This window comes from Physeter macrocephalus, chromosome 13 (genome assembly GCF_002837175.3).
Source record: "Physeter macrocephalus isolate SW-GA chromosome 13, ASM283717v5, whole genome shotgun sequence".
NCBI classification, from domain to species: domain Eukaryota; kingdom Metazoa; phylum Chordata; class Mammalia; order Artiodactyla; family Physeteridae; genus Physeter; species Physeter macrocephalus.
Genome location: NC_041226.1, coordinates 18,602,192 through 18,619,296, shown reverse-complemented (window position 1 = coordinate 18,619,296; position 17,105 = coordinate 18,602,192). Strand labels below are relative to the sequence as shown.

The window sequence follows — 17,105 nt, the reverse complement described above, 5'->3', positions numbered from 1 at the left end:
TCATGTCATATAGATACAAAAAAAAAGAAAAAGAAAAAATGTTTTTTCCTTGTGGTAAGAACTCTTAGGATTTATTCTCTTAACAACTTTCAGGGGGCTTCCCTGGTGGCGCAGTGGTTGAGAATCCGCCTAGGAAAGATCAGTGGCCAGCCCATCGTTCATTTCTGTCCCGAAGGGTACCTGGTCCAGTCTCAAGGGCCACTTGGATGAGGGTGTCATATAATAGGACCCCTGTGTGGCCTGTCAATTGCCCCCCCCCCTTGGGGAAGTGTGTGACGATATGTATGAACTGAAACACAGCTCCCATTCCCTAAATCAAAAGGTCTCTTCTAAATTACAGAAATAAAGCATATTTGCACGAAAAAAAAAAAAATCTCAGGGCTTACATCACAAGAGGCGAGCCTTGAACTGGGGGAGGGAGAGGGTATCTCGCGGAGGAGTTTGAGCAAAGGCCTGGGGCTGAGAGCCCTCGGTGGGTCTGAAACTGCAGGAAATCAGCAAAGCTGAAGGAGACAGCGTGTGTGTAAGTGAAAGTGGGGGGGAGGTGGGGTGGGGACAGGCACTGGAAGCAGGCCCTGCTATCTGCTGGCCCCAGTGTATCAAGCCTCTGGCATCTCCTCATCTACTGCTTAACCTTGACCAACTCTTTGCAGGTTAAACACCTACAACAGCGAAAGGGCAAACAGAGCATTAATAAACCTAATGATGTGATCCTCATCCTTTATTTTGTGACTGACTGCCAGGCTCAGGCAGAGGTTTAGAGGGAAAGATGCACACGAAGGGCTGGAGGTTTCCAGTAGCCAAGCCACGGCTGTGCCCTTTGCCACAGAGCGGAGGTTAGGGGCACAACTCTTCTTGACCAAACTCAAGGCAGCCTCCTCCACGCCCTCTTCTCCAAAAGGTCTCGACCTTGGGCTCTGTGCTTGGCCCACTTAGTCCAGTTTCAGCAAGAATCCTGTTGCGTAAGTTTAGTGAAAATCCTTCACTCTTGGTATCTGATCACTCCCCCCCAACCCCCAGTTTTATTGAGATATTCCTGACATACAGCACTGTGTAAGTTTAAGGTATACAGCATAATGCATTGACTTGTATATATTGTGAAATGATTACCGCAATAAGTTTAATGACATCCATCATGTCATATAGATACAAAAAAAAAGAAAAAGAAAAAATGTTTTTTCCTTGTGGTAAGAACTCTTAGGATTTATTCTCTTAACAACTTTCAGGGGGCTTCCCTGGTGGCGCAGTGGTTGAGAATCCGCCTGCCGATGCAGGAGACACGGGTTCGTGCCCCGGTCCGGGAAGATCCCACGTGTTGCGGAGCAGCTGGGCCCGTGAGCCATGGCTACTGAGCCTGTGCGTCCAGAGTCTGTGCCCCGCAACGGGAGAGGCCTCAACAGTGAGGGGCCTCCGTGCCACAAAAAAAAAGGAAAAAAACCCACAACTTTCAAATTTGCCATACAGTAGTGTTAATTATGTCATACATTACATCCCTAGTACTTATTTATCATAGAACTAGAAGTTTGTACCTTTTTTTAAAAATAAATTTATTGGGGCTTCCCTGGTGGCGCAGTGGTTGCGCGTCTGCCTGCCAGTGCAGGGGAACCGGGTTCGCGCCCCGGTCTGGGAGGATCCCACATGCCGCGGAGCGGCTGGGCCCGTGAGCCATGGCCGCTGAGCCTGCGCGTCCGGAGCCTGTGCCCCGCATCGGGAGAGGCCACAACAGAGGGAGGCCCGCATACCACAAAAAAAAAAAAAAAAAAAATTTATTTATTTTTCTATTTATTTTTGGCTGCGTTGGGTCTTCGTTGCTGTGCGTGGGCTTTCTCTAGCTGCGGTGAGCGGGGGCTACTCTCCGTTGCAGTACGTGGGCTTCTCATTGCAGTGGCTTCTCTTGTTGCGGAGCACAGGCTCTAGGCACGCGGGTTTCAGTAACTGTGGCTCGCGGGCTTAGTTGCTCCGCAGCATGGGGGATCTTCCCAGACGCACAGGCTCTAGGCACGCGGGTTTCAGTAGTTGTGGCTCGCGGGCTTAGTTGCTCCGCAGCATGGGGGATCTTCCCAGACCAGGGCTCGAACCTGTGTCCCCTGCGCTGGCGGCGGATTCTTAACCACTGTACCACCAGGGAAGTCTAGAAGTTTGTACCTTTTGAACATCTTCATCCAATTCCCCCACTCCACAGTCCTCGCCTCTGGTAACCGCAAATCTGATCTCTTTTTCTATGAGTTTGGGTTGTTCGTTTATTTTTTAGATTCCATATATGAGATATTACAGTTTTTGTTTTTTTCTGTCTAGCTTATTTCACTTAGCATAATGTCTGCAAGGTCCATCCATGTTTTCACAAATGGCAGGATTTCCTTCTTTTTACGGCTGAATAATATTCCATTGTATATCTACACCACAGCTTCTTTATCCATTCATCTGTCAGTGGACACTTAGGTTGTTTCCATGTCTTGGCTATTGTAGATACTGCTGCTATGAACATGGGAGTGTAGATAATCTTGATATCTGATCAAATTCCTCATCTCCCACCCTCTATATATTAATACCCTGGCCTGCCTTCAGCAAGGATCCTGTTGCGTTAGTCTATCAAGAGTCCCACAGCCTTGATGTTTCTTCTCAGTAATTTTCTATCCACTGACCCCAACCTTGCTCCTTTCCTGTGAATCTCCACCTGTCCTTGTATTTAGAGTTGAGCCCAATCTCTCTCCCATCGCCATAGTCCCTCTTGAATAAAGTCTTCCTTACCATCTTTAACAAGTTCTACATCCTGCTGAATCAAAGGACAGTCCACAGATCAATATCTGGGAGGCCCTACCCCAGACCCTCTGAAATTAGAATCTGCATTTTAACAAGAACCCCAAGCAATCTGTGTACTTTAAAGTCCAAGAAGCACTACTTGACATTATCTACTGGATTTTCACTTTCACACTAATAAAGGGTACTTCCATTAAATGAGTTTTCACTTAAAAAAATAATAATAAATTTATTTATTTATTTATGGCTGCGTTGGGTCTTCGTTGCTGCACGCAGGCTTTCTTTTTAGTTGCAGCAAGCGGGGGCTACTCTTCGTTGCAGTGCGCAGGCCTCTCATTAAGGTGGCTTCTCTTGTTGTGGAGCACGGGCTCTCGGTGTGCGGGCTTCAGCAGTTGTGGCTCGTGGGCTCTAGAGTTCAGGCTCAGTAGTTGTGGCGCACGGGCTTAGTTGCTCCAAGGCATGTGGGATCTTCCCGGACCAGGGCTCGAACCCGCGTCCCCTGCATCGGCAGGCGGATTCTTAACCACTGCGCCACCAGGGAAGCCCGAGTTTTCACTTTTTTAAAGGTGAAAATGTAGACTGAAGATGACTGATAAAGATCGAATTAGATATTTGCATTTCATGGGACTGAGCCAAATCTGGGCTGTTTGCTTTCTCTGAGGCTGAGCAGGGCAGCCGGGGTAGGAGGACAGTGACTTGAGCTGGAATCCTCAACCCCAGACTTCCCTAGCAATTCTCAAGCACAGTTTAATCCGGCAGACTCGCCCAAAAGGTGCACAGCTGCGTTTTCCTTAGCCCGTGGAACTGAGCAGGTGCCCTCAAGATGTGGGACTCAGGCGCCATGAACTACCATGGCTAGGACCTGCCGGACATCAAAGATAACATGTGGGGGCTTCCCTGGTGGCGCAGTGATTGAGAATCCGCCTGCCGATGCAGGGGACACGGGTTCGTGCCCCGGTCCGGGAAGATCCCACATGCCGCGGAGCGGCTGGGCCCGTGAGCCATGGCCGCTGAGCCTGCGTGTCCGGAGCCTGTGCTCCGCAACGGAGAGGCCACAACAGTGAGAGGCCCGCGTACCACACACACACACACAAAAGATAACATGTGTTTTGCTTTGGGAAGCACTAACTGTGGCTGGCTCAATTCTCTAGAAGAGTTTTACAACACTAGTGGTGAACAGGAGTCCAGATCCTGGCTGGAGGACACGATTTATGAAAGTTAATAATAAAATATGGAAAACACCCAGTTTAAACACTGCAAACGCCTCAATCTGCACTCACTATAAACATTTGAAATTATAGGGCTTCCCTGGTGGTGCACTGGTTAAGAATCCACCTGCCGATGCAGGGGGACATGGGTTCGAGCCCTGGTTGGGGAAGATCCCACATGCCGCGGAGCAACTAAGCCTGTGCACCACAGCTACTGAGCCTGTGCTTTAGAGCCCGCGAGCCACAGCTACTAAGCCCGCGAGCCACAACTACTGAGCCCGCGAGCCACAACTACGGAAGCCTGCACACTTAGAGCCTGTGCTCTGCGACAAGAGAAGCCACTGCCATTAGAAGCCGGAGCACCGCAATGAAGAGTGGCACCTGCTTGCCACAACTAGAGAAAGCCCATGCACAGCAACGAAGACCCAGTGCAGCCAAAAATAAATAAATTAAATAAATAAAAACAAACAGAAATTTGAAATTATAGCTTTATTGAGATATAATTCACGTGCCAGACCTGTTTTTTAAAATCTGTTTAAAGTGTATAATTCAACAAGTTTTAGTGTATTCTCAGATTTGAATCACCACAAATCATGTAATTTTATAATGTTTCTACCACAAAAAAGAAACTTGTACCCATTATCAGTCACCCCCATTTCTGGCCTATGATCCCGCCCCCTCCCCACACACCCAGGCAACTGCTAATCTATAATTTATCTCTATAGATTTGCCTATTCTGGACATTTCATGTAAATAGAATCATACAGCGTGGGGTACAGGTACTCATTTAATTGACAGCCATACTTGCAATTAATCCCTCAAACATGGCAAATGCAAACGTTTTAAATTACTTACACAATGAAGCAATCAAGGCATCAGAATCTGTGATGTTTCCTACCAAAGACAAGTAGACAAAAGGGCCTTCCTAGAGAGAAGAAAACGAAAACATGCTCTAATTTAGCATCACGACCACAGGATGGCACCACAGTGTGGCCAGCGTCCCCTGCCCTGCCCCACACCACACAGTCCCGCGGTGTGCATGCGTGAGTTCCTGGAGCCTGGCTCCCTGACCCTGGAAATGGATATGTCCAAAGGGAATGTTTATATAATAAATGTTAGTTTTCAATGATTGACATTATAAAATCAGAGGTGTGCTCTGATGGGGAAAAAATAAGTTGAAGATTTTGCACAAGAAAAGAGCTTAAATGGTATATTAAATAAGCTAAACTCTGGATTAATCCAGGGATTTTACACCGTTGAGAAGTACCTCACACTTCATTTGTCTCACTTCATTTTGTCTCACCTCAAAAAAATCCAAGATCTCTCTTAACAAAAGTGGCATTCAAATATCTATATCAGAGCTGAACTAGTTCTTTTTCCTGCACAAGGGCAAATTTAGGAAAATTAGAAATGCTTACAGGCTATATTTAAAATTTAAGGTAATGAAATAGCTGCAATTATACTTTGAACAAATTTTGTTCCTGGTCAATACAACCCTTCTCATTTCTTTTTACCAAAACAATCACTTATGTGACATCAAAATTGTGTCTCTGCCTAATCCCTAAGGTCACTTCTAGTACAGCTTCTCAGAGGCAACCACATTTAACCACTTCTGTCTGTAGTTCTGGCAACTATTTTCATAACACGTAATATACTTATATTACTATTTCTTTAGACATTATCAACTGACAGTCCATCCTGAAAAATTACAGTATAATTTACACTGTTTCCCCTCCCCTTCCCTTCTTCCAATTTTTGATAGTAGGGGAGGAAAAATTTCCTTCTACCCTCTTAGGTCCTGTAGCTGGCCTAAGAATTAACCGACATAAACAGATTAAAAAGAAAAGCATATGTATCTTATTTAATATTTTTACATGTACATGGGAGTCTTTGAAGGGAAAATGAAGACCTGAATATGCTGTTAGGCCCCAAAACTTATATGCCTTTTTACACAAAGAACAATAAACTTCAGGGATGTGACAAGACCAAGGGGCTTGAGCTGAGAACAGTAAATTGTGGGAAAGTGACTAGGACATACATGGGGAGAAAGTAATGGAAGACAAGGGTTATTTTAGTAGGTTTATTAGTACAGGACCACTTCAGCATTGACGCCCAGTCCCCAGTGATAAGAATGTTCTTTTCTTCCTGGTAAAGGGAGGGCACCTTTCTCATGGGAAGTTCAAAGACCTGATTTTAGGTACAAAGAGGGAGGTCAGAGAGCCCTTCCTGCATCTACAGTTTCTGAATTGCCTTCAGTTCAAAATAATCAATATACCAAAGTGGTATATTTTGGAGTAGCATGTTCTGAATCCGTTTAATAGCTATATGAATTCTTTTTTTTTAAAAAAAATATTTATTTATTTACTTATTTATTTTGGCTGTGCCGAGTCTTAGTTGTGGCATGCAGCATCTTTAGTTGTGGCATGCGAACTCTTAGTTGTGGCATGAGGGATCTAGTTCTCTGACCAGGGACTGAACCCGGGCCCCCTGCATTGGGAGCTTGGAGTCTTAGCCACTGGACCACCAGGGAAGTCCCTATATGAATTCTCTTTAATTCTTCTATTAGTTATCCAAATGTGTAACTTATGTAGTAAACTTTGGGGAATTCCCTGGCGGTCCAGTTGTTAGGACTCCTCACTTTCACTGCTGAGGATGTGGGTTCAGTCCCTGGTCAGGGAACTAAGATCCTGCAAGGTGCTTGGTGCGGCCAAAAAAAAAAAAAAAAAAGTAAAACTTAAAGGCTCAGCTTACCCATTCATCAGTGTTGTGCAGTATTTGGACTTCTTACAATATCAGACAAGCATGAGAACGCCCACCATCCTCTCTCCCTCTCCTCCCCATTTCCAACTCTCAACCTCTGTCCACTTTGCTTGTATGTTGTTAAAATTGACTGCATTTCCATTCAATCAACAGCATTTACAATATGGTGATTATGTAAATAGTGTTCACTGCAATGGGCCACAACTTCTTCCTCTACAAATCCAGTATTTTTGTCACTTAAGAAGAATGTGGCAAATGGAATATTTTTTCTTACACTCATACATTTCTCAAAATCAGGCTACATTTTATTTTATTTGTTTCATGCTACATTTTAGTTTGCTTCATATCTGGGCCATGACTTTGTTATCAGATATTTTTGTTTATGCTACAGTTGTAATTGCCTTTCTTTTTCTCTAATTGAGAGAAGAAACCTGACTTTCTCCCCATCTCATTAATACATCTTCCAGCTTCTTATCCACTCCAATCTTTGCTGAACAGAGGCTGTGAAGCTGGTTTATTTTATCTTTTCTTGACATTCTGTAAGTTACTTAATTGGTAAGTGTGGTTTATTTCAGAGCATATGTAAAAATTATATTCCTTAAAGGAGATTTTAAAAAATTACATGTGAGATAAACAATGTTTTTAAACAAGAAGTACTCCCCATCCACTCTGCAACTCCTTATTTTCACCAATTGATCTTTTTATTTTTAGCAGAGCCACAGGAAATCCACACCACTTCCCTGGCATGACCTGGGACTTTCTAGACAAAACACATCCACTGATTGGCCAGTAGGGGCCACAAGACTGAACTGAATTTGATCCTCTCTAGGCCTCAGTACATCTATCTGTGAGATGAAGGACTTCCCAAAATTAGATTGTTGATCTCATCCTAAAACTAGATGTGACTTCCACTAGCAACCTCTTCAACTGGAGCCATCGGCAAACATGGACACAGACATCCAGTCTAGAATCTTTCCTCAGAAGCAATTCCCTGGGTAAGACCAAGATGGAAACCTGGGATCTATAACATGCAGGGACCCAGGAGTGTATACCAAATTTGCTCCCTTTTATATCTACCTGTTGGAGTTCTACTCCTTTTTCAAATCCCAGCTCAAACCCTCCTTTTTCCAAGAAACCTTCCCAAACTTCCTGGTAAAAATTAATTTCTCACTCTCCCTTCTTACTAAATTTGTGTTTCTCTAATCAACTGTCTGCTGGTGGTGGATCTCCAGTCCCCATTAGATCATACATCTTGGGGGCCTGGGATGTTGTCTTCTCTGTCTTAGAATTCTCAAGAACTCAGGGTGATATTTTGTGTTCAGTGTCTGCTAACCTTGATTTAATGGCAAGTCCACGTAATGAATTACTTAGAAAGAAAGGTGCCCTGTGGGGCTTTTAGAAGGCACTATATATCTCTTACTATATCACTACTCTAAGTGTAAAGGCAGTATAGCATATCAAGTATAATGAACATATCCACCCTCCAAATGCTGATCAGATGTTACCTCCTCCAGGAAACAATGCTTCACTAATTCTCTTGATAGGAGGTAGATGTCTTTCCTGAACAGAATCCTGCTTATTTGTCTCCTCCTCAAAACCATCAGTTCTTTAGGGTAAGTCTTTGCCTTTGTCTCTGTATTCCAGATGCCTGATAGATGGGACATGCTAATAAATGCTTACTAAAAGAATAAGAAATAAAAGGAAGGGTGGAGGGAATGAGTTAAAAGAAAAAACAAAACACAAACCCAATTTAATTAGAAAATGGGCAAAAGAAATGAAGAGACATTTCACCAAAGAGAATATACAGGTAGCAAATAAACACATGAAAAGATGTTCAACATTGTTAGCCATCAGGGAAATGCCAATAAAAACCACCATGAGAGGACTTCCCTGGTGGCGCAGTGGTTGAGAATCCGCCTGCCAATGCAGGGGATACGGGTTCGTGCCCCGGTCCGGGAAGATCCCACGTGCTGCGGAGCAACTAAGCCTGTGCGCCACAAGTACTGAGCCTGCGTTCTAGAGCTCGCATGCCACAACTACTGAAGCTCACGCACCTAGAGCCCGTGCTCCGCGACAAGAGAAGCAACCACAATGAAGAGTAGCCCCCGCTCGCCGCAACTAGAAAAAGCCCGCATGCAGCAACAAGGACCCAAAACAGCCAAAAATAAATAAATAAACCACAATGAGATATTACTATCTATCTGTCAGAATGTCTAAAATAAAAAATAGCAGCAGTACCAAATGCTGATGAGGATGTGGAGAAAATGGATCACTCATACATTTCTGGTGGGATGAAAATGGAACAGCCTCCCTGGAAAACCTGAGTTTGGCAGGTTCTTAAAACTAACATGTAATTACCATATGATCTAGCAATTGCACTCGGGCATTTATCCCAGAAAAATAAAAACTTATGTTCACACAAAAACATGTACACAAATGTTGATAGCAGCTTTTTTGGTAATAGCTAAAAACCAAATGTACTTCAAAAGGTATATGGCTAAATAGACCATGGTACATTTATACCTTGGACTACTCCCCAGCAATAAGAAAGAACCAGCTAGTGACGCGCTCAATACCTTGGATGGAGCTCCAGGGAATCATGCTGAGTGAAAAAGTCAACCCCGAAAGGTTACATACTCTATAATTCCATTTATATCACACTTTTTGACATGATAAATTTTAGAAACGGAGGACATATTAGTGGTTTCCAGGGTTAAGGGGCGGAGGGAGGGGAAGTGCAGGTAGTTACAAAAGAAAAACACTAGGGATCTTCATGGTGTTGGAGCTGTTCGGTATCTGACTGTTGTGGTTGAATACACGAGCCTACCTGGTCAGTACAATGGTGTAGAACTTAACACACACACACATGCACACACACACACATAAGTGCAAACAAAACTAAGGAAATCTGATTAAGGTCAGTGGCTTGTCAACGTCAGTGTCCTACTTGTGATATTACACTATAGTTTTGAAAACACATTACCATTGGAGGAAACTGGACAAAGTGCACGAGGGATCTCTGTTATTTTTTAACAACTGTACGTCAGTCTCTAAATTGACCATAAAGTCAATAATTTCTAAAAAAATTTATTAAAAAAAACCAGACAGGTAGAAAGAGAGACATGGAAGAAAGAGTAACATTACTAATTAATAACATTAAACAAAATCGTCAGGACTTTTTTTTTTGGAGTAAGCTGGGCCCTGGCCTCGGACAGCTGGTTATCTAGTTGTGTTACACTGACATTTTGCTCAATAACGACTGGAGGAAGATGACGGAGCAGTGGCTGGGACAGTAAGGGAAGACTTCCAGGAGGAAGTGGGCCTCTAGGCCTGTGTACAAGCTGCTCCTCCACCTAGAGTACACGTGCCTGGCTTTCCCCCCCACCAAAATGTATGTAAATATCATGGATTTTTAAAATCACGGTAAAATATACATAACATAAACTTTACCATTTTACCCATTTTAAGTTTTAAGTATTCAGTTCAGTGATATTAAGTACATTCACACTGTTGTGCAACCATCACCATCATCCATCTCCAGAACTTCTTCATCTTCCCAAACTGAAACTCTGTCCCCATTAAACAATAACTTCCCACTCCGTCTTCCCCCACAGCCGCCGGTGGCCACCATTCTACCTCTGCCTCTAGGACTCTGAGTACTCTAGGTACCTCATTTGTCTTTTGTGTCTGACATTTCACTTAGGATAATATCCTCGAGGTACATGCATGTTGTAGTATGTGTCACAATTTCATGTCTTTTTCAGACTGAATAATATTCTATTGTATGTATACACCACACTTTATTTATCTATTCATCTGCTGATGAACGTCTAGGTAGGTTGTTTCTACCTTTCCGCTACCATGAATAAGCTGCTATGAATACTGCTGTGCAAGTATCCGTTTGAGTCCCTAGTTTCAGTTCCTTTGGGTATTTAGGTAGAAGTGGAATTGCTGGATCATATGGTAATTCTATGTTTTACTTTTTTTTTTTTAATTTGACCTTTAAAAAATTTTTTGTAAATTTTTTATGTATTTTATTTATTTTTTGGCCACGCGGCATTTGGGATCTTAGTTCCCCGACCAGGGATCAAACCCGTGCCCCCTGCATCAGAAGCGTGGAGTCTTAACCACTGGACCGCCAGGGAAGTTCCTGTTTTACTTTTTGAGGAACCCCCATGCTACCTTCCACAGTGGCTGCACCACTTTGCATTCCCAACAGCAGTACACTAGAGTTCCAAATTTCTCCACATCCTTGCCAACACTCGTTATTTTCCTTTGCTGTTGCTGTTTTTTTGTAATAGACATCCTAATGGGTGTAAAGTGGTATCTCATTGTGGTTTTGATTTGCATTTCCCTAATGACTACTGATCTTATGGCTTATTGGCCATTTGTATTATCTTCTTTGGAGAAATGTCTGTTCAAATCTTTTGCCCATTTTTTAACTGTTAATTTGTTGTTAAGAATACAAATGTTTTTCAGTGGAGAGATCACCACTTGGTACTTGAACTTGATGGGCTAGACTGCCCCCATGGGCATGATTAACCAATTATTCTGCTAAAGTCAAAGCATTTGGCAGAGCAGAGTAGGGGCCACTGTCAAAGGGCAAGATCTGCCATTCCATCATGGGGAGCAAGGGGTCTGCAGCGAATCTTGAGTGCCTTTACTCTCTTGTCACCTGATAAACTCCTCTGCAGTTTTTATTTACTTATTTTTAATTTATTAATTTATTTTTGGCTGCACCGGGTCTTTGTTGCTGTGCGCGGACTTTTCTCTAGTTGCGGCAAGCGGGGGCTACCTTCATTGCAGTGCATGGGCTTCTCATTGCGGTGGCTTCTCTTGTTGTGGAGCACGGGCTTCAGTAGGCGCGTGGGCTTCAGTAGTTGTGGCACGTGGGCTCAGTAGCTGTGGCTCGTGGGCTCTAGAGCGCAGGCTCAGTAGTTGTGGCGCACGGGGTTAGTTGCTCTGTGGCATGTAGAATCTTCCCAGACCAGGGCTTGAAGCCGTGTCACCTGCATTGGCCGGCGGATTCTTAACCACTGTGCCACCAGGGAAGCCCACCTCTGCAGTCTTTAAAACCCCAGTGACTTCTCTCCACTGTGCTGCCTCTTGACCTGGACACAATTCTACCACTCACTTACCAGATTGCACAATAATGGTTTATTTTTCTGTCCGTTTCTCCTTCTAGCAAAGCTCAACTGCAGGACCAGGTGTTGATTAATGCAATCTACCTGGAATACATGGATGGTGAGCTTTAACAGACAATCCTAGGCTGAATCTGCAAACTTTGTACAGTTATCCTTAAATCATGCAGAATTGGCCGGGTCTCCTAATTTCTCTGTCTGCAGTTTTTTCTTAGCTATAACAGAGATGAAATGGATCCAGACACACGGTTTTCAAAGGTCTTTGGGTAAAACATTCGCTATATGGAGAAAACGCTCTTGTGTGAAAGGAGAAATAGGATGGCCGCAGACTTGGGGCAGGTCCGGTGGGTCAGTGTAGACCTGGATGGTGCGATGGGTCTTCACAGGAACCCTGCCCTTGTGCTTTATGTAAAAAGGGCGCCGAACAGATGCACACACACTTGGCTTTCCTTCATAACATAGGCCATGTACCGTTAGCATTAGCAACTACTTGATTCTTCCCCTAAAACAACTCTAAGGGCTTCTAACCCTTCCCTACACCATCAAGTCCTGGTAGGTCGCACCACAGGAAGGACATTCAATTTAAAGCCAGGAAAAGAACAAAGTGAAAAGGGGTAAGGTGTCAATATCAGGGTTCCAGGGAACTGATGTTCCATCTCTGGAATGTGCTGTGATTCTAGGCTTGTTCTGATCTTATCCTATAAGGAACTCACCATGAGAAACGTAAATTGACGAACGCAGGCCCACCACTATCTGCTGCTAAATCTCCACCAGTAGTAGACTCAATGCAAAACTGAGCAAATCAGGGGCACAAGGCAGCAGTCCAGCTTCAGAATGAGACCAGCTCTTAGGAGCCTAAAGATTCTTTGGGGGCTTCTGAACCAGATCTGTCCTAACCAAACAGGCCTGAGACAGAAGTCACTGGAAACATTAGTTGCAATTTGCCAAGGGCCAAAATTATCTGTAGAATTCTAGAGAATGGAAACAGACTTAGTTCCTCCCATGAATTCACATTTTATATCAAATGAGCCATAACGTACTTTTTCTTCCCCCTTAAAATTATTTCTAGGCTCTGGAACGTGAAGTTTATATTAACTTGCAAAATAAACTTGGAAGGTTATCAGCTCCGTAAGTCTTTAATCATAGTGTATGGTTAAGAACTAGCCAACCAGAACTAAAATTCATGTTTGAGCTCAACCGTTACCTGGAGATTTTAAGGATCGGATGAAAGGAGCTTGGTAAGCAGCAAAGGCCGTCGGTAGGGTGCTGCTATAACTGGGAGGTAGGGCTTGAACCGGTGTACGGGGGAGAGCCCTGTGCTGCACACTGGAGAGCTGGGTGAGCTTGAGCAAAAACAAGGACAGTAGATTTTATTTCTTACAGTCCCTGCTACCTTGACCTCGCTGAGCTTCAATTCCCTAATCAACATAAAGGAACAGAGTAAAGGTCTCAACAGATGTTTGATGTATGAATGAAAGAGTAATGAGCAGAGTTAGACTAGATCTCCATCTTCGCCTTTTCGGAGTATCTCGTCCTGACCGGAAGCCCTGAGAGCCGCACTCGCTCCACTGACCCCACTGGTGAGGCCGATAAGCAGCGGCCTGTGTGGAGTGCCTGTCAGGAGGGGTCAGGTGTGGAGGGAGGGGCCCCAGGGAGGACTGTGGGGTCAGAGCCTGTTTAAGCCCCAGCCTCTCCAGTGGGAACGGGCTGTGCGTCCTACACCTGCCAGCGCTCATCAGCCCTGGGAAGAGCAAGCTCGTGGCGACCTCCAGGGTAGACTCCCTGAATGACTGGCTGGGCATGAGGGTGTCTTCAAGAATTCCTGTGCTATTATTGTAGTAATTCCCACCATGGTCTGAGAGGCAGACACCTGTGCCCTGAGAAGCACAACGTGAATTTTCAGAGATAGGCTTACTCAGGACATAGGAGCAAAATGATAGGAGGTCTGGATTCCCTTTAAAGTACTTCAGCAATAACAAAAGAAAAAGGGGGAGGGAGGGAGAAGAAGAAAAAGCAAGTGCAGCAAAATTTGAAAACGCCAAACCTATTCATTATACTATTCTCTCTACATTTGTGAATGTTTGAAATTTTTCACAGTAAAACTTAATTTTAAAAAGATATATAGCACCTTGTCAAAAAAGAACTGTTGCCCCTTGCGTTTCTGGACTCCTGACTCAGGACCCCAGGGTCCCAGAGGCCCTCGGCCTTCACACTTCGAACACGCAAGTGGGGCCCCCGGACCACGGTCAGGAGCACCTGGGACTCCACAGCCTGAGCCTCAGCTCTCCCAGGATCCCCTCTAGACCCCAAGCAGCCTGGGTGTTGGGTCTGGATCAGCCGGGGCTGGCACAGCTGAGGTGAAACCAGATGAGGGGTGCAGCTCACTGCATGCAGAGTGAGCACAGCACAGAAGTAAGCCGTTTGCTATCCTCTTCCCCTTCGGATGCACTTTAATATCAAACAAACCGGTGTTTCAACAGTCACTGCTATGAGTCTCCAGATTACTCCAGCCTCAATAAACCACAGGGCAAACCTGCTCACCTTCTGCCAGCCCCACAGTGTCCTACACACAGACAGATACATGCACGCGGACACTTGCACAAAAGGGATAAAAAGTAAGGAGAGCCAATGGTCATGAACAAAAAAAGAAAGGGGGAAAAAGCTCTCATTATTCACACTCCGTTTTCAAATTACCTATGCCCTTCTGGTGAACGACCAGCCATCAAAATGCCAGCCCTGGTGTCCTGGCTCTGGGTGACATGCTGAGAGAATTCTCTCTTGTTGTCCAGTTAAGTCTGCAGAGAAGCTGAGCAGGGTGGGCTTTTGCTCACGCTGATAAGGGCTCTTTTCCTGTCACAGCTCACCTGTCCTATCCAATGTCGGAGCTCCCAACACCCACGCATGCTAACTTTCCATCAGATTTTTCTTTACTCTTCTGCCATCCCTTCTGGTGATGTACATTTACTATTTTAACTAGTAAAAATTATTAAAGGGATACATGCTGAAAGTTAAAAAAAATTTACGAAAGGCTGTAAAGTGAAAGGTAAAAGTCTCTCTCCTGACCCCCTGATCTCCTGATCTCATCCTTCTGAGATACCACTGTTGAGCTCCACAGTAGCCTTCAAGAAATTTTTCATGTATATGTTATTATGTAGCTACAAATACTTAAAATACTTTCTCCCTGTTGCCAACAAAATCAGCTTAAAAGCTAAAATGTATCATAGCAAATAAATTAAGTAACAGAGGTCAGTCTCATTTTTCACTGAAGGTATTCCAGACACGTAATTCTAACAACGGATTTTATAGACTTTAAGACAGCTACAAGTCAAAGCTCAGATTAAAAAAAAAAAAAGTGCTTGAGCTGGGCAAGCTTCTACTATCTATAATTCAATGACCATTTTGTAGAGAATGCTCAGTTTACTCATTTCACCCTTAAAGAAAAATTTAGCAGCAAAAAGCCTTTATAGAAATAAAAGAGAACATACATTTTCTGTTTTGTAATTTGTGTTTGTATTTGTAAAGGCTGAATTTATACTTAAATATATTTGCAAGTTTTTTTTTTTAAGTGCGTTTGGATGAAGAACCAGAAAAACAGTGCACCATGCATTAAGAGTGGGAGAAAAAAGTGGAAGAAGAATAGAATCAGTACATAAATCCTGTCAAAATTTATTAGCATTTTCTGATCTGACTCACAAAATCTCAGTCTAATCAGACTTGATTTTTCCATGTCATGGCAACAGCATACATCATTGTCTCTGGAAGGATCAGCTGCTTCAGCCTCCTACAGTACCTCAATGACAAGGCTTTAGTGACTTCATAAATATATGCCGCCCAGCTGTCATCCACTTAATGAGATGACGACTTCCATTTGACGGAACCTGTCCTAGCAGATGGGCTGTCGCCTGACATTAACAATGGACCATGCTGGCCCTTTTGTGTACTTCAGGAATCATACAGCCACACAAGTCCTATTGTTCCTACAACATAGCAGCTTAGTGTTTGATTTAGGACTTAAAGAATATTTCTCCCGTTTTAAGAATATACCCTTCTCTGCTGAGACCGTTGATACTTCTTAGATTAGAGATTTGAAACCTTCCAAGGCTCAGCTTAATTGGACATGTGTATTACCACATTATTAAATAGGGATGGGATGAAAATTAAAAGTTAATCCCACTAAAGGGTATGGCGAGGAGGGGTCACAAAAGGGACAGAGGAAGAATTAACATTTACTGAACTCTGCTAAACGCCAGGCACTGTGGCGGTGCCCTACATCCTTGCTATTCAAATGTGGTCCACAAACCGCAGCATGAGCACCTCCTGGGAGCTTGTGACAAATGCAGAATCCCAGACCCTATCCCAGACCTATGGAGTCAGAATCTACATTATAAAACGATCCCCAGGTGATTACTATGCACAGTCAAGTTTGAGAAGCACGGCCCTAAATTACAAAGCTTTATTTAATCCTATAACAACCATTTGAAGAAAATATTATTTCCATACTTTATAGACATGGCCCCCAAATTCTTGGTGAAATCTTTCCCCCGAAAGATGATGGTATTAGGAGGTGCCTAAGCCTTGAGGGTGGAGCCATCATGAATGGGATCAATGCCTTATAAAAGAGGCTCCTGAGAGACCCCTAGTCGCATCCACCCAGGTGCCAGCTATGAACCAGGAAGCAGGTTCTCACCTGACCATGCTGGTGTCCTGATCTCAGACTTCCAGCCTTCAGAACTGTGAGAAAAAAATTTCTGTTGTTTATAAGCCACCCAGTCTGTGGTATTGTGTTATAGCAGCCTGAAAGGATTAACACAATAAGGAAACCAAGAGAGAAAAAAGTCCTTTCTTCCTTCTTTTTTAAAGACCCCGAATAGCCAAAGCAATCTTGAGAACGAAAAATGGAGCTGGAGGAATCAGGCTCCCTGACTTCAGATTATACTACAAGGCTACAGTAATCAAGACAGTATGGTACTGGCACAAAAACAGAAATATAGATCAATGGAACAGGATAGAAAGCCCAGAGATAAACCCACGCACATATGGTCACCTTATCTTTGATAAAGGAGGGAAGGATATACAGTGGAGAAAAGACAGCCTCTTCAATAAGTGGTGCTGGGAAAACTGGACAGCTACATGTAAAAGTATGAAATTAGAACACTCCCTAACACCACACACAAGAATAAACTCAAAATGGGTTAAAGACCTAAATGTAAGGCCAGACACTATCAAACTCTTAAAGGAA

At 43.8% G+C, this 17,105-nt stretch overlaps 1 protein-coding gene and 1 long non-coding RNA gene across 14 annotated transcripts in view; one reads left to right on the top strand and one right to left on the bottom strand.

Annotated features, from left to right (window-relative positions):
- Positions 1-17,105, bottom strand: part of EBPL (EBP like) — an 84,105-nt gene that overhangs the window by 38,147 nt on the left and 28,853 nt on the right. For 10 of the 13 annotated variants that reach the window (XR_003682617.2, XR_008619045.1, XR_008619047.1 and 7 more), the window contains exon 2: positions 4,821-4,890. Coding sequence is in view for 8 of the 13 variants with exons in the window: in XM_024126022.3 (XP_023981790.1) it covers positions 4,821-4,890 (70 nt within the window). In the remaining 5 variants the exon portion in view is untranslated. Of the gene's footprint in view, positions 1-4,820; positions 4,891-8,230; positions 8,405-17,105 lie in introns of all 13 variants that reach the window. The other 3 variants (XM_028497710.2, XM_028497707.2, XM_028497709.2) reach the window with 1 other exon arrangement.
- Positions 7,316-9,103, top strand: LOC114487483 (uncharacterized). The gene is made up of 3 exons (XR_003682620.2): positions 7,316-7,720; positions 8,270-8,338; positions 8,655-9,103. It is a non-coding gene; the product is annotated as an uncharacterized lncRNA (long non-coding RNA).